General features: G+C 41.5%; 1 protein-coding gene across 4 annotated transcripts in view; it reads left to right on the top strand.

The window, feature by feature from the left end:
* Positions 1-27,777, top strand: part of MOB3B (MOB kinase activator 3B) — a 184,070-nt gene that overhangs the window by 39,900 nt on the left and 116,393 nt on the right. For all 4 annotated transcript variants that reach the window (XM_024558304.4, XM_045193681.2, XM_053925003.1 and 1 more), the window contains exon 2: positions 24,735-25,350. In XM_024558304.4, coding sequence (XP_024414072.2) covers positions 24,933-25,350 — 418 coding nt within the window. In that variant the 5' untranslated portion in view covers positions 24,735-24,932. The remainder of the gene's footprint in view (positions 1-24,734; positions 25,351-27,777) is intronic.

Below are 27,777 nucleotides of genomic sequence, written 5' to 3'. Positions count from 1 at the left end.
AAGTTTAAAAATAGCCATCTGGTGCATTCCTTATACAGGGATTTCATCAGGAACCTTAAGCAACCTTTAGAGAATGCTTCACTGTGGGGAGGATTTGGTTTGAAGTAGAGGGGGAAACAAAGGCAGAGGCACGAACCTGAGAGAAGGTGTCTCCGGCATCCTGGTGGGGGCTGGGCTGGGCCAGGTCTGAAAGACCCTGGAAGCCACACTGAACATGTGGAACCTTACCTCATAGGCCACGGGGAGGAACTGATATCCAGGACTGGCTCAGATAACAGACTCAGTAACAGAAGGTGAATATTGTTGATTTTTCTCCCCCCTTCTGCTTCCTCCTCTCTATTCTTGCAGACATTTTTAACATCACTATTTTTATTAACAGCTACATTAACCCTAGTAGTGTCCAGTCAGCCCCAGGGGAGACTTGGTGTAAGCAGAACTGATAGAACAAACATTATTTGGAATTTTAGGTGACCACTGGTGTTCCATATACTTTATGTTTGGAATATTCAATGTTTTCCCCATCCTTTAATGTTAGGTCTCTTCAGCCAAATGATAAGGTTGAACAGGGTGGAAATTACAGGGTGTGGATCATGGACCTTAGTGGTGTTTTAGTATAAGACATCACTTACATTCATGTTCCAAGGGTTTGCAAGGGTAGTCCTTTTTTTTTTTTTTATTGTTGTTCAAGTACAGTTGTCTCCATTTTCGCCTCACTACTCCCCGCCACCCCAGCCATCCCAAGCTCCCTCCCCTGATCCCATCCCACCTTGGTTTTGTCCATGTGTCCTTTACAGTTGTTCCTTAAAACCACAAGGGTAGTCCTTTTGTCTTTAGTTTTATGTTTTTGTTTTTGAATTTTATTTACCATGCTCTTTGTGTCTTTATTTCACTTTCCCCCCTTCCTATCTACTGGACTGACAGCAATTTCTGTTCTTTTTTTTGAAGAAAACTATAAAACTTTATCGAGAGAGACACAACAATCTTTGTACATTTGGAAAGACTAAAAATATTTTAATACAAAAAGGTAATTTATTTATAATTCATATAAAATTTTAGAGAGTTCTGTCAGTATTCTAACAAGGAGTGTTTGTGTTAGAAATTAAAGAAAATAGTCTTACAGTTTATATGGAAGAGTACATTTCTGTAAAAGAAAAATGAAAGGGAGGAGAGACAGCCCTTGGCAGATATCATCACCACTTTTTTTAACTTAGACTTTATTAATAAGTTTTTAAAAATGTATTTGATTGATTATGCTATTACAGTTGTCCCATGTTGCCCCCTTTATTCCCCTCTGCCCTGCAAACCCCCTTCCACCCCCTCCCCTCATCCCCCTTTAGTTCATGTCCATGGGTCGTACATATAAGTTCTTTGGCTTCTACATTTCCTATACTATTCTTAGCCTCCTCCTGTCAATTTTCTACCTACCATTTATGCTACTTATTCGCTGTACCTTTTCCTCCATTCTCCTCCTCCCCCTCCAACTCCCACACTGATAACCCTCCATGTGATCTCCATTTCTGTGATTCTGTTCCTGTTTTAGTTGTTTGCTTAGTTTGCTTTTTTTTTTTCTTTAGGTTTGGTTGTTAATAACTGTGAGTTTGTTGTCATTTTACTGTTCATATTTTTTATCTTCTTTTTCTTAGATAAGTCCCTTTAACATTTCATATAAGGGCTGGGTGATGATGAACTCCTTTAACTTGACCTTATCTGGGGAGCACGTTCTGCCCTTCCATTCTAAAGGATAGTTTGCTGGATAGAGTAATCTTGGATCTAGGTCCTTGCCTTTCATGACTTGGAATACTTCTTTCCAGCCCCTTCTTGCCTGCAAGGTCTCTTTCGAGAAATCAGCTGATAGTTTTCTGGGAACTCCTTTGTAGGTAACTGTCTCCTTTTCTCTTGCTGCTTTTAAGATTCTCTCCTTCTCTTTAATCTTAGCTAATGTAATTATGATGTGCCTTGGTGTGTGCCTCCTTGGGTCCAACTTCTTTGGGACTCTCTGAGCTTTCTGGACTTCCTGAAAGTCTATTTCCTTTGCCAGATGGGGGCAGTTCTTCATTATTTTTCACCTAAGTTTTCAGTTTCTTGCTCTTCCTCTTCTCCTTTTGGCATCCCTATGATTCAGATATTGGAACATTCGAAGATGTCCTGGAGGTTCCTAAGCCTCTCCTCATTTTTTTGAATTCTTGGTTCTTCATTCTTTTCTGGTTGAATGTTTCTTTCTTCCTTCTGCTCTAAACTGTTGATCTGAGTCCTGGTTTCCTTCTCATCACTGTTGGTTACCTGTAGATTTTTCTTATTTTTTTTAAAAGATTTTATTTATTTATTTTTTAGACAGAGGAGGGGAAGGAGAAAGAGAGGGAGAGAAACATCAATGTGTGGTTGCCTCTCGCACATTGCCTATTTGGGGCCTGGGCTGCAACCCAGGCATGTGCCCTAGACTGGGAATCGAACCTGCGACCCTTTAATTCACAGGTCTGCACTCATCCACTGAGCCACACCAGCCAGGGCAGAATTTTCTTTATTTCACATAATGCAACCTTCATTGCTGCCTGGGTCTTTTTTATGTTGTTGAAGTGCCCAGTGAGTTCCTGGAGCATCCTGATAACCAGTGTTTTGAACTGTGCATGTGATAGGTTGGCTATCTCTTCATTGCTTAATTGTATTTTTCCTGGAGCTTTGATCTGTTCTTTCATTTGGGCTTTTTTTTTTTTTTTGTCTCCGCTTGCCTGTTATGTAGTAAGGGGCAGAGCCTTAGGTGTTCACCAGGGCAGGCCAACCCACGTCACTGCGTTGTGACGCTGTGTGTGGGGAAGTTTTCCAAGAGAGAACAGTGCCTCTTCCTCCTCTTTCTGCCAGTTTTCAGTCACTTCCTCTGCTACTCACAAGGAAATTGGACCCTTCTGGTGCTAATTCCCGGGTGGGTGGGTTTGTGTATGTTCTGGGACCCTGTGGGTCTCTCCAACGAACTCTCCTGTGAGCCTGGGAGTTTCTCCTGCAGCCTCTACCCCCACAGGTGTTTTCAGTCAGAGGATTTGAGGCTTTATTTCCCTGTGCTGGAACCCTGGGTTGTGTGGTCTGTCTCACTCCCCAGTTGTTCCTCCCAGTTTTTCTGAACACGCATGTGGGACCTTCCAGTCTGCTGCCTTGCCGGGTCCTCCAGTGGCTGCCTTGCCGCAAGTCCTATCCGCCTGGCTGTCCATCTCTGCCCCTCCTACCGGTCTGGGTGAATGTGTGTTTAACTCCTTGGTTGTCGGACTTCCATACAGTTCGATTTTCTGGTAGTTCTGGTTGTTTCTTGTTTTTAAATTTGTTGTTGTCCTTCTTTTGGGTGTGCAGGAAGGCACAGTGTGTCTGCCTACACCTCCATCTTGGCCGGAAGTCTGACAATATTTTCTTCCTCTTTTTTTTAGTATTTTTCTTTTAAAAATCAGTAGCCTATGTTTAAAAATCAGATTTCCCACAAAGCACTGATTTTCTTGCTTTGTTGACATACCAGGCACTGGGTTTGCATTCAGCAGCAAAAAATCTGTAAGACCTACCTTCTTCAGATGGATATACTCAGCAGTTTACCCCAGGCCCCACTATACTCTACTGTCTCCCGGACCCTGAAGGAACATCAGCTGCCATTACATTTGAGCTGTTGGTTTTTCTAGACCTGCTGTTTACTCATTCATGTGACCTAGCCTGCCCAGGAGACATTTGAATCTGTTACCATCTTTTACCTGGAGCATTTGGCGAATCTACATGTTATCATTACTGATGTATTTTAATTCATGTCTGCCATTGTACTTTCTATTTGTCCCACAATTTCTATCTGTCCTGTCTCTTTTCTTGTCTTTTTTGGATTGATTGAAGTTTTAATCTTACTCTACTTTTTCTTCCATACCACTCCAAAAATTATACTGTCTGTTTTTATTCTTTAGTATTTAACCTAGTAATTACAGAATGTATCTTTAACTCACCCAAGTCTAAAGTGATCAATATCTTTACCTTCCTCTGAACAACACCCTTCCCACTTATGTCTCTCCAGTCCCTATGCTAGTCCCTTTGTGTACTTTAAAGCTGTGTATTTTTTCTTTTTAAAATACCACAAGGCATTGTTTCTTTTATTCTTTTATAGCATCAATACTTGTATTAATTTACCTATATATTTACCACTTTATGTCCTCTTAATTCTTTCTTATATTTCAGAATCTCATGTTTTCCTATAGCCTTGACATTCCTTCTTTTATCTCCTCTTATATGTCTTACATCTGTGATCAATTTTCTTTTGCTTAAACTGCATTTTTCTATATATTTCCTTTGGGAGGAGCTGCTGATGGCCCATTCTTTCTGCATTTGTTTGTCTGTACATATCTCATTTGAGTGTTCTTTTTTCCCTTTTTCTCCTCCACTACTACGTTGGAAGTTATACATTTCATTCCTTCCTTATTTACCCTAAAATTACCATATGCATGCTTAGCTTTAAATTTTTAAAATATTCAAAATTGGTATTCTCCTACTATACAACACAGGGACCTTAGGATATTGTGACGTAATTGCCCTTACACATTATTGCTATCTAATATTTTACCTCTGAGTTGTTTATAACTTCTCCCCCATATAATCTTAAAATTTTTTAAACAGTAGAGGTATTTATAAATTGACTGTCATGTTTATTATCTTCTTTGCTCATCATTGTTTATCATAATTTAATTTACTTCATATTAAACATTTTTGTGTAATTTGGGGGAGTGTTTATGAATTGGATATTGTCTTTGTTTTGTATGACAATGTTTATATTTCACATTCATTATAGAGTAGTAATTTAGTTAGGTGTAGAATAGTTGTTTCAGTTATTTCCTTTTACCACTTTGAATATATTATTGTTATTTCTAGACTTTATGTCATTAATGAAAAGTCTGCTGCTAATTGATGAAAACCTGCAGCCTTTCCGAGACTGGTACCCTATCTTTTTCTCTCTGGTTGCTTCCATGACTCTCTCTTTGCTTCTGGTGTTCTTCAGTTTACCACAATGTGTCCAGTGTGTGTATGTGGGTGTGTGTGTGTCTTTGTGTTTCTTTTGAATCCTGCTTGATGCTTGTGATGTTTCAAATGAAGAACACAAGTATTACTTTAATTCTGCTAAATTCTCAGCCATTATCATTTTAATATTGCCTCTTTCATAATCTTCTACTCCTTCTTCCTGGAACTTCAATCAAATATATATTTTATTTTCTCAATCTATTCTCTATGTCTTATAACTTCTCACATTTTTTATCACTTTTTTTCTCTCTCTGCTACAGTATGAGTAATTTCTTCAGACCCATCATTCATGATACTAATTCTCTTGTTAGCTGTATCTAAATAATATGCAACTTAACATTGTGTTTTTAATTTTTATTATTCTATTTACTTCTCTTTTTTTCAAATATGACCTTTCTTTTTCAATAGAAGTTAAGTATTTCATTTTACAATACTTTAAACGTAATTAGTTTTTAGACTCATCATATAATTCTATAACCATTAGTTTGGGGATGCTAATTCTGCTTGTGGTGCATGTGGCCTCTCTCCCTGATTGGTTTGTTCAACAGAAATTATGTATTCTGAGGGAGTCTTGTGAGTACTGAATTATGAAAATATTTTTACAGAGCAATTTGGGTTTGCTTCTACAGAGGTTACTGTGGTCCTAGGAACATTTTTATGGTGATTTATTAACTCAGGATTGTTGCATAATCTTAAAACAATGTAAATTTGGGCAAGATACTTGTGAATGACACAAGTTTGATGTTTGTTTTTTTTCACTGGATTCATTTTCTTTCACCCTGAGGCTGGGGCAGAATACAGACTCCCTTGCTTCTTCCCTGAACTACGAGGGAGCAGTGGTAGTTTTTCTAGTCCCATATTCATGTAGGTTTCAGGGAGGTTTTGAAGACTTCTAACTGTATGAAGTTATCTCAGTTCCAGTTTCCTACTTTGCGTGGGCTCAGGGCCACATCACCTGTCCTAACCTGGTCACTAAGTTCCCAGGCCTAGGCCCTGAAGTAGCTGTATCTGGATTCGGCCCCTCTGGTGAGGCAGCATTTGCTCTCTTGCCTACTGCTTGAGCTTTGGCTTTGGATTCTCTGTTCGTTTCTGGACTGTGTTTTTAAAAAGCTGTATTTTATAGATCTGTGAAGTACATTCTTAAGATGGTCACACTGGGTTATATTTTATATATTTGGAACTGAAGGAAGATCTGGGTGAACTTAGTGTAACATTTATTTTTTTAATAAATTAATTTAGTCACAAACTATTGGCTACCTTTCACATGCCTGGCTCTGTTATCAGTGCTGGCGTACAACAATAAACAAAGCAAAGTTTTTGTCTCTGTATGTTAATAGTTTACCTCTTCAAGGGGAAGATAAGACAAACAAAAAATAAAAACACACAGTGAAATCAGATGGAGCTATGAAGAACATTAAAGCAGAGTTATGGGAGACAGAGAGACAGGCTTAGGTAGGGTGTGCTTTACTGAGGATGGCAAAGGAAGCTTCTCGGAGGAGGTGACCAGAGTCATGTTGATATCTGGGGTGTCACTCTGAGTCCTCCAAGAAGCAGACACCAAGACCAGATTAGCGATACAAGAGATTGTAGTAAGGCAACCCCTCAAGACCAGTGTCCAGTACAAAAGCAGAATGTGAGTCCCTTTGCTCAAAAATGATATTTCAAGATGATTCCAGCAGGTTCCACCAAGTGCAGGGCCCCTGAGAGTGCTCTTCTCCGGGTGTCAGGGAAATGGGGGCAAAGGGAAACTGGAGGGAGCCTGGGAGAGCCGTCAGATTGTAACGCCGGTCTGATGGACGGAGGAGGGGTGAATGGCAGCAGCTTGGAGTACTGTGACATTCTAAGAGAGTTTGACAAGGCTGTTGGAGAGTCCCTGAGCCAAAGACACCTGTCAGGCTCTTGTTATGGGTTGAAGTATATACCCCACCCCCCAATTCATATATGGAAGTCCTAAGCCCTAGTTCTTCAGAATGTGACCTAATTTAGAAATACAGTTATTGCAGTTATAATTAGTTAAGATGAGGTCATATTGGAGTAAGGTGGACCCCTAATCCATGTAAGCTGTTGTCCTCATAAAAAGGAGAAGTTTGGAGACAGACACGCACCTGGAAAGAGCACCATTGTTGGGGGTGATGTGTCTGCAAGCCAAGCGACGCTGAAGATTGCTAGCAAACCACCAGAAGCAGAGAGAGAGGCATGGGACAGAGCCTTTCCTAGAGGCTTCAAAAGAAGCTAACTGCCCTACCAACACCTTGATTTCAGACTTCTAACCTCCCAAACTGTGAGACAATAAATTTCTGTTATTTAAGTCACACAACTTTTGGTACTTTGTTATGGAAGCCCTGGCAAACTAATAGACCCCTTTAATGATAGTGAACTTGGAGCATTATGGAATCATCAAGGAAGCCAATGTGGATAGATAAGAGGGAGAATTGCAGAGGAAGAAGTATCCAGGGGCCAGATCTGTAGGTTATGCCTTTGTGAATCAACAAAGCAACTTTGTTTTTTATTCTGTGATGTCTTTACAGAGTTTAAAGAGGGGACTGGCCTGATTTCACTTACATTTTTTAAGTACCACTCTGGCTATTGTCTGGAAATAGATAGCAGAGGAACAGACATGGAAGCAGGGCAGTGAGTCAGGTCCTTTGCAGCTGCCCCAGAAAGACAGGATGGTAGCTCGGATGGAAGGAGTAACCATGGAGGCGGTGACAAGGGTGGGATATGGTAGTAATTCAAAGGTAAACTGTGTAATTTACTGATGGATTAGATGAGCAGTTTGAGGGAAAGGAGAGAGTCAAGAATGATCCCTTTCTTTTTCTTCACTATTTTTTCTCTATTTTGTTCTTCTTCTATTTTGTTTTTGTCCATAGCAACTAGATAACTACAGTTGTTATTTTTCGAGATGGGGAAAGTGGGTAAGCAGCTTGTCTGGAGTTTACAGGCATGGAAATCTAGAGATGTGCCATGTTTTAGAAGCATCACATCGTCTTGCAACCTTTTCCTCTTCGTGAACTTCTTTCAGTGTCGGTGCAGATCTATCGACCTCACTGCATCTGAGGCTGCCCCATATTTCTGGTATGGATGTGCCACTCTTGATTGAACTAGATCCCTCCGAATGGACTTTTGGGGTTTTCCTTTTTGGGGGTGTGATTATAAACAGTGATACTTAAAAGCTCTATTATTTATGTCTTGCTACATCACATAATACCCCAAAACTTGGTGGCTTAAAGGTAACAACATATATTATCTCGGTTTCTCTGGGTTGGGAATGAGAGCACAGCGTGGCTGGGCTCTCCCAGTCGGGGGCCTGCACAAGGCTGAAACCAAGGTCTGGGCTGGGTCTGCAGTCATCTGGAGGATCAGCTGGGGAAGGAAATGAGCTTATTCATTGGTTGTTGGCAGGACTCAGTTCCTACTGTCCCGTTGGCCTGAGGGCCTTTCTTCCTCACTGCTATTGACTTGGAAGCCACCTTCAGTTCCTTGCCATGTGTGGGCTCTCTGTAGGAAAGCTCACACATGGCAGCTGGCTACATCAAAATGAGCAAGTAGAGCAAAAGAGTATGTGATCAAGACAGAAGTCTTGATCTTTTATATCTTTTATATCTTGATCTTTTAGGTCTTTCATAACCTAATCCCTTTTGCTGTGTTCTGTTCACTAGAGGAGGTACTAGGTCTAGTCCTCACACAGGTGGAGTGGATTATTCAAGGGCCATAGTTACCAGGAGGCAGACATCATTGGGGCCATCTGAGAAGTCAGCTGTGCTGAGGAAAAAGATATGCATATTTTTAAATTTCAAGTATAACATTAGAATTCACCTTAAAAACTTCACTCTAGAGCCCTAGCCAATGTGGTCCAGTTGTTTGTAGCATCATCCCATAGACCGAAAAGTTGCGGGTTTGATTCCAGGTCACGGCACACACCCAGGTTGCAGGTTTGTTCCCTGGTCGGGGCATCTATGAGAAGGTTTCTCATATCAGTGTCTTTCTCTCTCATTCTCTCTCCCCCTTTTCTGCTTTCTGAAAGCAATGACAAAATGTCCTTGGGTGAGGATAAAAAAATATCTTCATTCTAAATTTCAAAGTTCATTTTGAAGTTCATTTTGATTATTTGCTACATAGCCTGAAAGGAAGAATTTTACATCCTCAAAGAGCCTTTGCCAGCTTTTGTCATGAATATCTCTTTCCTCCCTGTCTTCCTTTTCCTCTCCCCTCCAAAATTTCCAGGAGCAGGTAGTAGCTGTGTGTCTCATAACAGAAGTGGTAGGAAGGTTCTAACCAGCAGGTACATGCCTGCTGTCCCTGTCATCATGGCAACAATCCCTGTCATCATGGCAACTATCCTAGGGTACGCTGGTGTGGGCTGTGCCATTAAAAATGTCCTTGCCCTCACTTGTTTGCTGGCTTAGGTGAGGATTATTCAGCCAGCCTTTGTGAGAAGGATAAAAAAGATAACAGACAGTGAGGAGAGGTAGGTTGGGCTGAAAAGGACTAGGGAAACTCCACTTGAATCATTTCTTCTAAATCCTCAGTCCTCAGGAGATTTTGGTAGACTGTGGAATGATGTGTACATGTATTTCATCATTAGTCAGAAAGCACCTGTGCTTAAAAGGTCCCTCTTACGTTTACTAGGATATGGTTGGAGGAAATGCAAATTATTATCAGAATTACATTATCTCCTTCCCACACAATTCGAGGTGGCTTTATAAAATTAGATACATCCTAACCCTAGACCAGGGGTGCCGAACTCATTTTCACCAGGGGCCGCATCAGCCTCACAGTTGCCTTCAAAGGGCTGAATGTAATTTTAGGACTGTATAAATGTAACCACTCCTTAACTAGGGGCAAGGAGCTCAGTGCTGCCACTGGGTAGAAACAAGGTGCCAGGTGGAATAAAATAAGGTGGAGGGGTTGATTCAGCCCTTGGGGCTTTTGTTTGCCACCTGTGACCTATACTATTATAAAAATGAAACAATTGATCCTTCAAAGTGTCCATGGTTGCTCTCAGGTGAGGTGCCCCCAGGTGAAAGCTTAGACTATCTGGGCAGCTTCCCAAGTGACTGCCAAGGGGCTTTCTTTCCCCTTACTCCTGAGAGCAGAGCAGGGTGGGGTGACGAGCTGGGAAGAGTGCATGACCTTTAATGACGTTGAGGGAACATCTTCATGGGGTACATGTTCAACTTTCCTTGTTTGTGGCTAGCCCCCTGGGTCAAGAAGGGGCTGGAATTCCCCCACACCCCTGCCCCCACTTTCCACCTTCAGGTCCCAGCTTCACTCCCAGAAGCCACGAGGCCCTCCTTGCTTTGGATACGTTTAGGGACCTCGGTCTTCTGGCAGCTGATTCATTTCTGCTTGTGATGCCAGCTTGGGAAGCTTCTCTTACTGGACATCTTGAAAGCCAAGGTCTTGCCTTCTTCCTGTCTAGGCGCTTCTGCAAGCCTGGTGCAGCACTCAGCGTGGAGTGACTCGGCGTCCCAGCATGACCCCACCCTCCCCCTCTTCTCTCCCAGAGTCGCCAGCACAGGTTGTGCCTACAGTTCGCAAGATCTCTCTGCTAGATGAGAAAAACATGTATTTGATTCAGGACAGCGAGGCCAGTAGTGTGGATTGCATTCCGGGCAGAAACAAAAATCCTGGTGCAGTGGCCTTTTAAAGCTGAAATAAATCAGAGCTCCTTGGCCATGCTGCGTGGTCTGTCAGGTTTTGTGTTTTTGTGGAAGCCACGCTGGGTTATGGCAAATTAGGGGAGACCAAATGAGGACCAGCCCATTGTGCAATCACTTTCAACTTCTACAGTCTAGGAACAGCAGTCCTATGATTTAAAATATAAATATTTGCAAATGATGTCTCTTGATCAGTTTTGTAAAGATCTGCATCTGAGATGTGCTCAAGTGGTTCAGATGAGTTTTATTCTTTTTTTTTATATGGCAGTCTTCCTTGTCTTTGTGGAACTCTGTATTTTTCCATCCTCAACTATATTAAGTCCTTGAACTTTTTTAATTGACAACAGTTGATGGGAGAAATGTTCGTGGTTATATGCTTATCAACGTTTTTTATAGATTCCCACACCTCCTTCTTCTAAAAGGAATTCGAGTCATCTGGCACTTATATAAAACCAAACACTGAACTTGGGGAGCTGCTCTCTTTTTGTGTGTGCATGGAGCAAAGTGCAATTTAAAGAGAGAATAGGAGAGAGCACACACCTGTTTTGGTCTTTTGCTGGGTGGGTGCTGTTTTCCTAGGAATGACATCTGTGTTTCTGTTTTTCCTGTTCTTTCTCAGAACGAATGGAGGGAATCTCTAATGGAGACTTTCTCAACAAGGCTTATAGATGAATGTATAATCTGAAACGAAAAAGAAGCCAGTAGATGTGGCTTCCTGGAGTCAGTGCTTGGACCAAAAATAAAGCGAGTCCTCACCGCAGGGGCTGGCTCAGCCCAGTGCCAGCAGAGGCGGTGGTTTGCCACGCTTTGCTTGAGCAGTTTATTTCTCTGGGCAGAATTCCCCAGGCCTTTGGAGGCTTGTAGTGCTTTTATTTTTTTTTTCCTTTTTTTCCTGTAGCTTGTATTGTTTTTAACAAGACTGGTGTCACCACCCTCTCTTGTCATTAAAGAATAGTGTGGGAAGAATAAATAACTATCAAAAGAAAGCAATAGAAAAAATGAATAACACTCTCTAAATGAATGAAAAAATCGACACCCATCATGCTTTTGTGAGGTAACTGTTTCCATGCAAGCTGGTCTAGAAACTATGAGAAGATTTTCTCTTTGATTTTTTTTATTATCTTCTATTTTTAACACTTTTGGCAAGTCTACACATTATGGTTACATAAGAAAATCAGAATTAAGATATTTGGTATTAAAAATGCACCCCTTGACTCAGGATGGGCTTTTCTGGCACTGCACTGAGAGAACTCAAATTCCTGTTGTAAAATAATAGGTATAAATGACCAATCAACACAGGCTTTCTGGCCAGCTGCTCCGTGTGGTTCCTGGAGAAGCCTTCCAAACCAGGCTCCTGTTTTTCTGAAGGGCTGTGCTGCCCAGTGGCTGAAGGGAGGTTGCAGCGCATTAGACCTGCTGAGGGAAACCTGCCGTTCCTGGTGCCCAGGGTGTGGTCGAGGTGGGTCAGCCTCCTTCATTATCACTGTTACTGAGAGCCTGTAGTGTGCCAGACCTGCTGCTGACCTCTTCTCACCGACTGTCTTTTTTTTAAATTAATTTATTTATTTTTCAATTACAGTTGACACACAATATTGTTTCAGGTGTGTAACAGCAATTAGATATTTATATACCCTGTGAAGTAATTGATCACCGTGATAAATCTAGTATCCATTTGATACCATATATAGTTATTACAGTATTATTGCTATATTCCCGATGCTGTACTTGACACCACTGTGACTATTTTTATAACTGTCATTTTGTACTTAATCCCTTTGACCTTTTTCACCGCCCCCCATCCTCCTCCCATCTGGTGATCATCAGTTTGTTCCTTGTTATCTATGAGTTTGTTTCTGTTTTGTTTGCTCACTGATTCATCATCACCACAATCCTGTGAGGCATGATTTACTGAGTGTTTTTGTAAGGGAGAGAAAGTAGAAAAAGCCTATGGAGTTTCCTGTCCAGAAAGGGGGATGCACGTATAAATGAGTTAAGTTCAAGAAAGCAGTATGTGAATAATAAGAATTAAAAGCTAATACTTATTATAGATTTTCCTTGTGCCTGGTGCTATGTCGAGTGCTTTATTTGGATAATGTCATTTAATTCTCACAACAACACTACAAGATAGATAATTTTATTTTCTTCATTTTATAAAAGAGGAAACTGAAGTTTAACAATGTTACATATTAAGCTCAAGAGATTGTCGCTCTGAAAACCATAGACCTGGGCGTCAAACCCAGGCAGCCTGATCTCAGACTCACTTACCTACCAGTTGGAATGGTACAGGGGCCAACAGACACAGATGGCAGCAGGTGGGGATGAAGCAGGCTCTCCAATGATGGCATAGGTGATAGACCAGTCAGGGAAGAGCCACTCTCCAATCTCCGGTATGATTCAGCTTTGTCTTCCTTTTCTCTAAGGACTTTTCCATCATTTTTTCTGCTAGAAATTCAGCTTTTCTGAGGACCACATTTCTATCTGTCCATTCTCCTCAGTAAATGACTATTGGCATATGGACTCCAGATATGCCAGGCCTGGAGTGTGAAACCCCATTTCAGGGAGTCCTTAAACATTAGAATGCATCACAATTACTTACCTCTGACAGTGCGGGTGGAACCCTAAGGGTCAGCATTTTAAACAAATACCCAGTCAGTCTTGGTTTTCCTGTCATTTCTGAGGCAGGTCCAGTGGACAGATGGATTGGGGTTAGGAGGGGTCATAGTTGTTTTCTTCATCAGCCATCAACCGCTAGCAGAGACTCCAGGAGCTCAAGAGGAGAAAATTGGAAGAGAAAAAGAACAAATGGGAGAAAGAGCTGGGGGACAAGTACAGAACTCAAGGAGAGCAAGCCAAACCCTGTTCATGGGTTTACTTAAGAAGCAGAAGTTCAAAATTAGTACAATAAATGAGCAGAAACAAAGCCAGATTAGGGAAGGGTCAGGAGAGGTTAAGGGGGCACACTGAGCCTTCAGTCAAGTGGCAGTTGTGTTTGAAGCCTGCTGTGATGGACCTGCAGGGGCTGCCAGTTAGGTGGGTGGGCCCTCATTACAAATGGGCCAGAAGGTGAGGGTGAGGCATGAAAATAAGAAATGATTCAGACTGTTTGGGTACAGAGGAAGGGTTAAAAATTTAGGGCTTTGGAGTAAAGGAAAGACAAGTCACTTCCTAGCAGCATGGGCAGGAGAGGCTGCTTGGAGGTGGTGGCAACTGTCCAGTCCTTGAAGGCCAAAGGATGATGGCAGGTGGATGGGTGAGGCGAGGGCTGGGGCAGGGATTCAGTTGCTGGCAAGTGCATTGGGCACTGGGAATCCATGAGTTGCCTGATTGTTAGAGTCAAACCTGAAGGTCCTCAGAGGGGTTTCTGTGGCTGTTGGGAAGGGGTAGACTAAGAGTGAGGGTCCTTCTGGTGCAGAAAACTTCATTTTGGGGGAAAAAAGGTTATGTTGCTTGAAAAAAAAAAAAAAGCTTTAAACCCACCCAGGGGATGAATAAATCTGTGTGTATATGGTTTGTGTTGAAAGAGATAAGTTGGGTACCGTTTGAAGGGCAGTTAGGTGTCAGGTTTGCTTAAGCATTTAAGAAGTTTGTGGGTTCATGGAAGGAACACTGGCCTTGAGGCTGAGGCTTTGCTGTCAGTTGCAGTCTGTGCTGTGGGCCTCACCTCACTTATCTGGGCATTATCTGCTTCTGTTTTTGTATTTATACATTGGGAGTTGAATTAAATTAAGTGATTTTCCAGGCTTCTTCCTGCTATAAAATGCTATCAGCAATGATCTCACTCTAGGCCTCCCCCCCATTCACATGAGGCTGGGTGGCAGGATCGTGGCTCGAAGAAGACGAGTTTCACGGTGTTGTGCAGGATGACTGAGGGACACAGGTTAGGGGCCATGGAGGCCTGCTGACAAGTCCCGGCATGAAGGGGCACAGAGGGGATGGGAGTAGATGCAGCAGAGGCAGAAAGCCTAGGGATGGGCAACAAACTCACAGAAGCAGAGTTTGCAGTAAAGGAGGTGATATGATACATTTTCTTCTCATGTTAGAGATAAAAAGTTCCCCAGGCTGAATGACCTCCTTTCTAATCCATTATTTTTCCTTTGAGGCATGTTTTAAAAACGTATTCTTTTAATAAAGTATACAGGTAGAGGTCTTTACGGCACCATGCAAGGATGTTCCAAAGATCTATCATGAATTTTTAAACATTCTTTTAAAGCTGGGCTTGCTTCTAAAGGAGCTGACTTTTCAAGTGAATGCTGGAAAATGCAAAAGTGAGAGCTGTTTGGGTTGGCCTGGGGAAGCACATGTCAGTTGCTGCTGTTGATCTTTGCATGAAGCGTCTGTTTTCTGAGAAGGTTTCTTTTGTCGATCATGTCTCATCATGATTCCAGGAGCATGGCCCTCTCAGCTGGAAAAGGAACTGTTTGTGCAGTATTTGATTAGAAATAATTTAGATACATAGTTCCACCATAGAACATGAGTTCCTATTTGTGCTGGGCCCTAGGTTAGGTGTTAGTGCTGTTACTGCTGCAGTGAAGGGTGCGATCAGCCCTCGTAGACTGATGGAGTAGAGACAGGTGAGCCCAGAAATGCAGCAAAGGGTGAGTTCACGGCATGAGTGTGAGAGAGGGGTGCATAACAGATGCAGATGTCACTGGCCAGGAACCATCAGCCATCCCTTCCACCTTCCTCCCTTCTTTCTCCACCTCTTTTCCTTTACTTAACCAGAGTTTTGAAGTTAAACCAGAGAGAAGTTTGAGAAATGAGGCTGGGTGAGGGAGAGGCCTCATCTGGGTGGAAGTGTTTAGATCCTCCGTGGAGAGCACTTGCCCTGGACAGTAGCCACCTGCAGAGCATGGGAGTTTCAAACCGAATACTCACTGATGCTTGTGGAATGTTTTGGAACACCTCACAGATGAGGCGGTCCTCTGTTCTGAGCATTCTCCCTCTTTGTGCCTGTGGCTGGGCGGTAACTGGGTGGTTGCTCTTGCCTGAAAAACGCTTGAGAAGATTGTGCATGCTTGGTAGAGAGGTGCAGAACTTCTGCAGGTAAATAAGTTATGCTTGAACTGAGGTCATAATGAAAGTCTTCTAAAAATCAGCTAACTTTGTGTAGGATTGGGGTCTCTAAGAGGGCCTCCAATAAACATATATTATAATGCCACTCTTCTCTACATGGCTTCAGAAGAAGTTGATTGAAATAACAGAAACAGATCATCTTTATTGCTTAGAGAAGCCAGGCTGGAGGACTTAGCTTTAGGTCTGTTAGTCAAGTGAGTGCGCTACATCTAAATGCTAGATTTACGCACCTCTTCCCATGTAGTACTGGACAGAGCTGGCTTTCTCCCTTCAGAAAACTGTGGAAGAGCAAACAGCACACTCCTGGAGGGCAGGTACCTCCCAGGAGGTAACGCTTGTAGCTGAGTATGCCCTGTCAGTTGGTTCTTCTCAAACTTACCAAGTAAATGAATTAGTTCCTCCACTTCCCTGAGCAACATTAGTAAAAGGATGGAGAAAGGCCAGTCATGTACTTAGGGAAAATTCTTCCTCATAAAAACCAAGAGTGAGGAAATGGAGTAGTTTTCTAAAATTTTCCAAGATTTTATACATTTTGAGGGTCAGGTGCTCAGATCTTGTGGGAAAGAAGTCAAAGAATAGATCAGGTATGGTTGGGATCCCTATTGACCATGAAGCTAGTTAATAATATGAGAAATATCCTGATACTATGAGAAATCAGGATTAATAAACATAGTGCTGACATTGCCCCTCTTTACTTACATTATCCCACTTGTCCCCCAAACACGCTGTGTTACTTGTATCAGTATTCTCATCTAACCAAAGAAGAAATTGGAACACAGAGAAAATGTTTAGACCAGGAGGGTAACTAGTTAAGGGCAGAGTCTGGACTCAAGCCCACATCTTTCTGACTCAAGAGGTAGGGCCATCTCCAGTCCTCCAGGTGGCCACATGGTTTACAATTACTTCTTGGGATCTATTTTATCTCCAACCTCTTTTGTAGTTGTGGACATGGCCAGGAATGTAGAGAGGATAGCATCATTAATTATTTGTCTCTGAGTTATCCTCTTTGTCCATCTGTTTTCACCTCAGTGAATTAAAAAGCTCCCAGGTAGATGGTTGTCTTTTCTCTCTTGAGAGTTTCAGGAGATGCAGCCTTAATCCTCTTTCTGATCAGATGACTAATCAGAAAGTTATTCTCCTTATCAGAACACAGAGATAGATCATAGCCGAGTTATAACCTAAGGCATTGTATTAAATGTAAAGCATTTTAAAATTTAAAACAAGAACTATTATATTTTATTCTAAAAAGCGTTTGCCCCAGTGTATGAAAATTCATGAAAAAATATTGCAATAGATTTTCTTACATGAAAAAATATTGAAATTCTCTCACAATATTAACCTAAATGGATTATCAATGTTGAGGAATATTGACTCATTATCAAGTTACTCTGATTAATATTTCCTTTCTTGTGAGAATTGGAAGTCCCTCCAAATGGCGCAAGAAGGAAGTGCTGATTTTATTCTTTTCTTCTGTCCAGGGGTCCATTGTCACCCCTTGCCCCTGCCCTGTCTCTTGCTTATAAACACATTTGCATTGAAATGAATTATTTTTCATTACTCATATCATTTCTTGGTGTCATGTCAAAAGCTGTAGTTCCCTTTGTTACCTATCATCATGTTAATAACTATATAATGGTTTTCTATTTATAAAGTACTCACGCGGGCAATGTCTCTTTAACTTTTCACAATAACCTTGAGAAATAAGTACCATTATCTTTACAGAAATCAAAACTGAGGTTCATAAAGGGTTTCTTGTCCAAAGACATAGCCAATCAGGGCCATTGCCAGGACCTGAATCCAGGTCATCTGACTAGATCACAAAGGTTCAAGAAACACATGTCTTTGGGAGTGGCGTGTGACTGAGCATTAGAGCAAGGTCAACGTTTCGCCCATAAATAGGCATCTTAGTTGGGGTTAAGAGTTTTGGAGTAAGCTACCCTGGACAAAGTTTCAATCTAGTTGTGTCTCAAGTATCCCCAAGTATAAAATGGGGAAAATAATAACTCGCTAGGTTGTTGTGAAAATTAAAATAAATATGAGTTATTGTTACTGTTACATAAGTAACTTGAATAGAATTTTAAGCATTCTAAGATTCTGGGTCGTCTCTCAATGATCTGTTAAAACTGGTATTATAATGTGATTTTAATTATGATGAGAATGATGGCCACAACCATGTTGGTCAGTGCCCACTACATCTCAGACATTTTACAGATGCACTATTAAATTTTCACAGCACCCCTGCAGATGCTGTGCTCTTAGCTACTTGGCTATATTGCCTATAAATCTTGCTTGCAATTGGTGTTAATTATACCTCACCACTCCCCCAGATTAAAACAGTGCCCTTTTGAAAATTAGAACTGTATTTTCTAATTTTCAGTCTTCTAGCCCATTTTGTGTTCTCTGCCCCCCTTCAACGGCCTCTTGCAATGGTTCCAGATGTCATACAAAAGTTCCCATAGAGCCAGGGATACAAATTTTCCAGACCCTCAGACTCAAATTCACTTAGAGTGGCTAAGACTAAATAAGTCTGTTGACAGTTACAGGAACCAACTTCCTTGAATTTGAACATTTTCCCTTTAAAGCAAGACTTTTCCAAGAAAGAATTGGCATACCCTGTCTCAAAGAGAAAGAAGGAAATGGTAATTGACAATGACCTTTATCCCAGCATCAGATGGAGGCTCTGAGTGACACCACATTAGCTAGTACACACCTGTGCTTGAAAAGTAAAAATATATATTTTGTGCAGTAATTTTTAAAAAGTTTTTTGCCTTATTTTTTAGTTTCCCCTATTATATTAGCTCAGTCTGTGGTTCCCTCCCATTCTTCATTCTCCTACCGCCACCTGCCTTAGGTATTGTGTTCTCAAATCATAAGTCTTTTTTTTCTAAACCACAAAAATATTTTCTAGCTAGTCCAAGGGTCTGCAAATAATAGACTAAGTGATAACTGACTTGGAGTTCTTTATTCTTTGAAACAATTATTAAAATAATTAGTATGTCTTTCATAAGTTATAAGTGGGTTAACTGAGCATTTATCGTATAATAATTTTATCTTCACTACTTATTTTTAAAACTGTGGTAAGATTAGATCAACCTTATCCAAGGGACAACCAAATATTTGCTATCTTCCTCATTATTGGGAATATAAGCTAGTCTCTACTGGCCTCAGGAATGCCTTTATTTAAGAGAACCTTATTCTCTTTAAGAAAACATTCCTTTAAAAGTATATTTCTTCAGGAAAACATGAATAAGTAGTGAATTCTACCACACCAAATAAATCCATCCCTTTCTATCCTTCCACTTTTTCTTCCCACTGAGTGCCCTCAACTGAAAGGCGAAGTTTTGAGTCTGTGAAATGCAGCTCATTATGGGTCTCTGCTGTAAACGCCTGTGTACTGAGCAGTCACCCGGGTCGCTGCTGCTGCAGTGTGCGAGGTCGCGTGCAATGCTTTTATTTTTTTACTCCTATGTTTAGTGCTAAAATGTCCTACTAAGTAAATATACAAATGAAACAGTGAGATTGCAACTTGAATGGACGTTGAAGAACTAGAAAATGATGGTGGAGTGAAAATCATGTGACAGGCTGCACCTCTTGGTCCTGACTTCATCTGTGTTCAGAAATAACATGGACTTTTTAAAGCTCTTCAATCTGCCTATCTTTGAAGATTAAAATGAGGCCGCAGTATTTCTGTTAATGAATCTAAAATGCAACAATATGGTGGCTCCAAGTTGAGGAGGTAGGTTGGTTGGACAAAAAAATATGTATAGCAACGCTGCTTCTCAGGCAGGAATCTCTAATTTGGGGATTGACTTGTGAGCAAAGATAGCACCTCTTGAGTAGGCAGGAGTAAAACATAATACATAAATATATAATACAAAATACATAAATGTTGATAGAATCACCTGTGTAGGTACATCCTTTAGTAGAGCCTGGGAAAGTCAAATGATGTTCACTCTATTCACATACACATACTTCTTTAACATAAAAATCTATTTTTATTCAATATTTGGAGTATGAGAAGAGGATTCCATGGACAATTTCGGCCATAAAGATAAAAATCTAGTGGGAAGGTGGGAAATCAGAATAGTCATTCTTCAGTCCTGAAGAGCTGGAATTTTTTGGTAACAGTGGAAAGGAATAGCCCATTTGAAAGAGATGTTGGACAGATGTCTAGATATTTCAGGAAGGGCCACTTCAGAGCAGCCCAGCAGCTGGTAATAGCCAACTTCAGTGAGTTGGGAGTGAGCTTACAGGTTGAGGTAGAGCCCCCAAAGAATTTCACTTTCGTGGTTTTAGTTTTATACAATGGGTTCTTCATTCACTATCATTTACTCATTCATTCAGCAAGTGCTCGAGGAAGTTGGCTCTGTGCCAGGCACCATCCTAGCTCCTGGGGCCCCAGAAATGATGATGACCTGGTATGTCTCTCATGTGGGGTACCTCTGGAGCATTTCTCTTATTTTTGGAGTGAGTTGCCCCCTAGCTGGTCCTGCCAGGAGGAAGCCCTCATCCCACAGAGGAGACATTAAACCTCTTCCCTCCCAACTAATATCAGCATTAGTCTCTCTCCTCTCTGTCCTGCCTACTGTTCTGTGCCACAAAGGTCTCTTTAGAGGTGGTCACAGCTAGAAAAGATGAACCTTTCAGGACCAAATGGGAGATTTGTTTTATTTCTTCCTTATACTTGGCAAGGACTTTCATTTTTGAACTAATAAGGCAGAAGACATCCATAGGAAAAGAAAAATAAGAATTTTCCTTGCCAGAGTTGCTTAGTTACCTTGTCAACATTCCCTTCTAGCCTGGCTGAATTCTCTCTGCATATTTTTATAGTGCACATCATGTTTTATTGCTATAATTGATCTATTAAGCAGAAAATATGGAAAACACATGGAGCTCCTGTCAATTTTAGGCTGTTTATTTGGATTTCCATTTTTCTCTTTCCACAGGACCTCATTCCCTTTTTCATTCCTAACCTACATAATACTGTAAAGGAATCACATCACTATTTATATTGGTGCATTTAACTTTGTACCTGAAAAAGGAAAAGCCAATAAACTAACCACATAACTAGACATAAAACTGTGGATTTTTCAAAGTCAGCCTCCAAGTTTTCAGAAGCTCTGTATCCTTTGCACCTTAGCCTGGGGTCTGGCACATAAAAGGCCTTTAGTAAATGTTTATTGGTTAAAAGAGCTTTTGGCTTCAAATATTTATTGAGAACTAGCATTGTGGTAGGTGCTATTTGTAACAGAATTTGCTTATAGTTCTTATGTAGGGGGCAAAACTTATGACTTGTTGTTTTCTCCTTGGAGATGACAAGGCTGGAGAATACAACTGTGTTGTTGCTAGCACTACATTTAATCTAGCCAAAGAAGCTTTTCTGCATGTGGCTGCAGCGCAAGTATCAGCAGGCGCATTCCATCTGGTATTTATGGAAGGTATTCACTGGGAACCTCCTAGCTTCAGGGTGCTGTGCTGTCCAAATCAATTGAGATCAGAAGACCCAGTCTTTGTCACCATCTGTCAAGGCCATTGTATTCAAAACAGTGAATCCCTCTTCATTCTCTTTCTCAAACACACATATGTACACGTAGCTGAAGACTAGGTTTATGATGCCAGCTGTTGACAAAACAACAAATAGGAATTTATTTAATCATCCCTTTACCTAGCCTGTCAAACAGCCATCCCACCCAGTGTTCCTCAAAGCATATACTTCTCCTGAGATTTTATTGGATTGCAGACCTAGATCTGCTAAGTCTGGGAGGAGTCCCAAGAGTCTGTATTTCTATTAAGATCTCTTAGTTAGATCAGGTCTTGATAGTTAAAGCATCATCCATGGACCAGTAGATTTGACACCACCTGGGAGCTTGTTAGGAATGCAGACTCTTCGGTGCCCTCTCAGACTTATTGGATCAGAACCTGGGTTTTAGCAAGATCCCACATTAAATTTGAGAAGCATTGGTCTAACCATTTAATATGTCTACAATATAAATCATAGGCAGGGGTCCTGATGAGGCTCTGGGTTGGATAATAAATAAGGCCAGCTAGATTTTCTGGGTCCCCTTTCCATTTCAAAACTCTTTGGTACCCACCTCATTATAGCATCTACCACCCAGACAAAGACACAGACAGGTGCCTCTTTGTTTAGTCATTCAGTGGCATGATGAATTTGTTATTATTCATCCTGCATTTCCATTGGCCTGCCAACCTACCTTATCACCTCTCCAGAGTACTTCATTCTAGACAAAAGTTTGACCAAAAGAGACATCCTCATGTCTGAGCGTGTCAGAAAGATAACACATTTGGAACAAGCATTAGGAGATCAAAGCTTCCTCATCTGAGAAATGGAGATAATAGTGAGTACCAGCCTGGGCAGGTCTTCAGAACCAGGAGGACTTGTTATGATTGTCCTGTCTCATTCACATACTCTCATCAAAGGTGCCAGAGGGCCTGGCAGTGGTGTGGAGGAAGGTTCCACATCGGTGCCCATGCAAGCAGACACTCCAGGGCATGTTTAGTGATATTGAGGGTCACGTAAAGAGAGGAGAGTGCCCTGAAGACCCTGGAATGGATGGTACACTCATTATCAGAATAACAGACCAAGTCTGACTCGCTGCAGACTTGAGGGCGTGGCTGTTGAGTTGTTACTGCTTTACTGTCAGCATTTAAGCATTTGTGATACAGAAGGACTACTGCCCCCTTTAAAAGGAAAATCAAACAAACAAAAACAAGGCTCATCATCCTTTCTCTAGCCTTCCAATTTCTAACTCATATTTTTATTTTGGAAATGCCCCTTTAAAGCCCTAAGTTTTCTTAAGCCTCTTTTCAGGTTGGACGAACCTTTGGGAAGGGGTAGTTTTGAAGAAGAGATTACCCTTTGTTTTTCTAGAATTTCAGAGTTGGTGTGGGGATATCCTTCCTGGTGAAACCCCGAACTACTCCAGAGTGGGACCTCAGTGTCCCAGCAGAGAATGTCACATGACCTGCCTTTCCACGTAGGTTTTTTGTGGGGTGTGTTTATGCTCAATGCCATGTGAGGAGGGGGAAAAACACCTCATCATATGGAATTTCAGTGAAAAGCTAATAGGAAGATGGTGGCGATAAGAGGGGGGAAATGAACACAGAGAGTGTAGGGAGTGGCCATGGGAGGCATTTAGCTGAATGGTCAGCACTTCTGAGCAAAGAGCAGAATCTGTGAGAGGGAATCTGAATGTCTCAGCTATTTTTTTGTTTTGTTTTGTGAGGTGCCTGAATAACTAAGCTTGAATATATCACCAACACATGTTTGAACGTAAAATGACAGAAGCCCTTCTAGGTAGGAAAAGAGCACTTCTGTCCACTTTAACTTGTTTAACTCCAAGTCCAGATTCCATGATGGGACCTCTGAATCTTGCCACAGCCCTTGGCCCATTTTGCTAGGACTTGACCCATGAGTGGATCAGTTTATCTCCTCTCTGTTTCTATGCCACAGGACACAGTCTTTACTTCCAGCCAGTCTATACTTGTGATCTTTGGGGGTATGGGGATGGAAGCTCTGGATAAAGGAGCTTCATGAACCAGCAGGAAAAATAGTTTGAAGGGCATCAGTTTTTAGATTATAAGGTCATGTGGAAAGAGCATTTACTAGGAGTGAAGAAACTGTATTTTGGTCCTAACCATGCCCACTACCAGCTATGGGACCTTCTTAGTCAAATAATTTTATCTCTTGAAGACCCATAGGTAATGATACCTACTGCAAATCTACTATACCTACTATAAATCTACTATAAAACTCACTAGAATTTTGCAGGTGTCAAATAAGATAATAGAGAAGAAAGCATTGACAATTTCTTGGCTGTACTGTCCAATATGGTAGCCACAAGCCATATATAGTTATTTGAATTTAATTAAAATGAGATAAAAGGAAAAATTCAGTTCCTCAGTCACATCAGTCACATTTCAAGTGCTTCATGGCCATATGTGGCTTGTGCGTACCATGTTGGATAGCAAAGATATAGAACATTTGCATTATCACAGAATGTTTTATCAGACAGCTCTGCATGAAGTGCTATCCAAGTGTGATACTAAGGACATAAAGGATGGCAGATTTTAGGGGTAATAAATTCTGTCATAATTAAGGATTCTTGGAAGGAAACAAGACCCACTCAAGTTAGCTAAAATAAAACAAGGGATTTACAATATTTGATTAATTCAGGAAAAACTTATGGATCCCAAGGGCTGGAATCATAGCTAGGCTTTAAATGGAATTGGAACCATTTCATAGAAGATTATTAGAAACTAAGGAAGTCACTCTGTCCTTCTCACTGTCTCTTTTTCTCTTTGTGGCCACCTATGTTCTTGTCTCTGTTTCTTTGTATGTTGGTGGCTTCTCCCATCTCCTCTTCCTCCTTTTTGCTCCTGCTCCTTCCCTCATCCCTCCCCACTCTACAGACCAACTTTCCCAACTTCACTATTCATGGTCCAAGTAGGGCTCAACTAGACCCAGTCTCATCACTTCTCAGGGATAATGTGTTGCAAAGGCTGAGTCCTGATTCCAAATTCCCAGGAGAAATATTCTTATTAGCCAGCATGGTGTGATAGCCACTAATCAGGTATGTTCAAGAGGAGGAGGGTAGTGGGTCCCATGCTAACTGAATAGGGACAGAAGGGATGGGATGGGGTATATGCTCTCAGAAGGAGCCTGTGTGGGATGGGGTTGTGTTTTTGACTACCATACCCACCCTGAATACCTTGGCGAGGTCCAGTGAGCCTATGATCACATAGGGAAGAGTAACCAGAGATGTGATCAAGTTCATGAAGAAAAGGAGTGTGATGCCTTTACTTACTTTGTTATTTTCATTTGGCTTAACCCCCTCATCCACATACCTGGATGGAAGTGGGCACAGCCAAATGCAAGCTGGAAATCTGATCTAAGCCTTTGTCATTTCTTAAATGTAAACTGGGCACTTATAAGAACTTTTTCTCTCTTGCCATTAGGAAGAAACATGAGTTTCCCCTGGAAATCGCTCAAGAGGAAGATGGAAGGGGCAATTTAAAATAAGTTGGAAGTTGCAGGCCGCAACACTGGGGCCAGAGGGCTGGCAGTGGAAAACTCTGTTAGGTTGTGATCTCTCACGGAAGAGTTCTAGGTGCTTTTTTGCTTCCTGCAAAACAAAGGAAGAAAAGGAGAAGACCATGTCTATAGCATTGAAGCAGGTGTTCAACAAGGACAAGACCTTCCGGCCCAAGAGGAAATTTGAACCTGGCACACAGAGGTTTGAGCTCCACAAGAGGGCTCAGGCATCCCTCAACTCGGGGGTGGACCTGAAGGCGGCTGTGCAGCTGCCCAGCGGGGAGGACCAGAACGACTGGGTAGCCGTGCATGTGGTAGACTTCTTCAATCGGATCAACCTTATCTATGGCACCATCTGCGAGTTCTGCACTGAGCGAACCTGCCCTGTGATGTCAGGGGGCCCCAAATATGAGTATCGGTGGCAGGATGACCTCAAGTATAAGAAGCCGACTGCACTGCCAGCTCCCCAGTACATGAACCTTCTCATGGATTGGATCGAGGTCCAGATCAACAATGAAGACATATTTCCAACATGTGTGGGTAAGTCCATGAACAGCTTCTTGGTTATTTTGTCACAACCCACCCAAGCTCAGAGAGTTTGCAGAGGCTTCTTCCAGGACTGCCTTTGAATGCAGATACCACACATTCTCAAAGTTGCCCCAAATTCCATTTCCACATACCTTCAGTTTCTTTTTCCATGTGTAGGAACCTCATTGAAATTTTGAAAAACATCATTTGTGGACCACTTACAATAATTTCATGGACTTCAGTCATGAAATTACACATACCACATGTGAGGGAACATTGACTTAGTGAAATTGACTTACTTGATCTTGCCAGCTTCCTTAGGAATAGACTCCAAATCCACGCAGTCATTCTGGTAAGGTTCTTATTATTTGACTCATTAACTAGTTAACGTTACATTATTTCTGGTGTAATTATTGGTATTCATCTCTCAGGCAAACAAATCTTAGTGTGAGAATCTATGGACTGGAGACCAATTGAGCAAGGTGTAGGCACTCCAGAAAAATAAAGATCCTGCCAGTCTGTTCTTCCTCCCCCCAATCATAATGCACTGTTAAGGCTGGGCCCTTGTGTATGGTCCAGCAAGACCCACCAGGAGGCTTGAAATGTGAATGCTTTTGTTTCCCTTGTGCTGTGAATCACAAAACTCTTCAAGGGAACGGACAAACCTTTCCCACCCCTTTTATTTCTTTATGGTGCTGACTGAATTTTCCCTGCACTGATGGGCTGAATTTAAAATTTCACTTTTTAGGCCCTAGGTTCAATGGGAAAGGGCACTCTCCCTGCTTCCATGGTCGTATCTCCAGTGTCTTGCTAGCACGGTTCCCTGAAACCCTGGTAGGCACTCAGGAAATGTTTGTGGAATGACTGAAAAAATACTTGTGCTGTTAGAAAATATTATTAAAAAGCTCTGAGATGGTTGGGGTATGAAGGAAGTATTTGAAACACATTGTTGAAATCACCTCTAGTTGGATTGTGTGTCCCCATGTGGCATATGGAAAGATGAGGTGGGGCATATGGAAGTAATTAAGTTAATACCAGGAAAAAAAAGTGTATAAATTGATTAGGGCAGTGTGTACATCTTGAAATATTCAGCACACAAACCAATTTGCTCAGAATCATGGTCTTGCCTTGACTTGTCCAGTTCCCTCATGCTCTTGCTCTCTGCTATTCCTTGTTCAGGGAGGAGGTAGGGGTAGTACAGAGCCTGACTCACCAGAAGAGGGGGAAGAAGGCAGGTTTCTACCCCCCAGCCCAGACGTAAAATAGGCACCTGCAAGGGACAGGAATCTCTTAGGTTCTTGTCTTTTTGCACTTTCTTTGACTGTCAGAGGCTTCTTTTGTTGCCAGGAGGAATTTTTCTTTTCCAAAAGCATTATAAGCCACTGCTAATGCTCCGTGCAGAGCACATGATAGCAATAAAGATAAATAAATGTGGGCAAGGAGACCTTCTCTTTGTCCTTCCCCTTCTCTTTCTGCTCCTTGATGCTTTCAACTCCAGCAGTTCTGCTCTCTCTGACAGCTGTGGTTACCACGTAGAGTTTGTGACCAGAAGTATCACCACAGAGCCATGGGGTGTCACTTGAGAGTGAGGATGCTTCTGGAGGTGGTTTTAGACTTTGCTTGGAGGAAATAGGTGGATGCCACCATGTCCCCCAGAGTTACTGTCTTTGCTATCTTTTTCTAGACATTTCTTTAGCCATTCAATGGGATTAGAGACCATACTCACCTAATCAGAATCCTTCCCAATTTATGCTCCATAGTACACTTGTGTTCTGAGAGATCTTACTAGGTGTACTGTGATTTTTTTCCCCCCATGGAAAAATAAGTCTGGAAATGCCAAGTGAAACTGATTTCTTTGCTGCAAGACTTCTAATATGCTAATATGCATTATAAATCTCTAAGAAAGGAATAGCTCTTTAGTATGTGGTGTTTCCTAATTTGAACCTGTTGGCTTTTTTCTTTTTTATCAAATGCAACACCGTTAGCATCTTTTGGAAAATATGGATCTATATAAACTAGAGTTGTCAAACTTTTGTTTCTATCAGAATTCTTTTAAAAAATTAAATTTCTTGGTTCTTTCTCTTAACAACTAAATTAGAATCTCTTAGGTAAGAGCTAAGAATTTGCACCTTTAAGAAGAATCCCCCACTCTCTCTAGTGTTTATTGTAACACTCCAGAATGCTTTTCATTCCCCAGAAACAGTCTGTTTCTTACCTCTTGGGTTTTATTCAGGTTGTTTTCTCCTGGAATCACCATCTTTTCTATCTAGTGAATTCTCATGCATCCTTTATACCATGTCTTCTTTTGCTCATTGAGTGGAAGCCCCTAAAGTTACGGGATATGTCTTAATAATTATTCATTTGACTATCCCAGCACTAAGTCTAGTTTTGGTGCTTTATAAGTTATTTAATGAGTGGGTAGATGGATGAATGGATGGA

This window comes from Desmodus rotundus, chromosome 1, assembly GCF_022682495.2.
Source record: "Desmodus rotundus isolate HL8 chromosome 1, HLdesRot8A.1, whole genome shotgun sequence".
NCBI lineage: Eukaryota > Metazoa > Chordata > Mammalia > Chiroptera > Phyllostomidae > Desmodus > Desmodus rotundus.
This window is presented reverse-complemented; position numbering and strand designations above follow the sequence as displayed.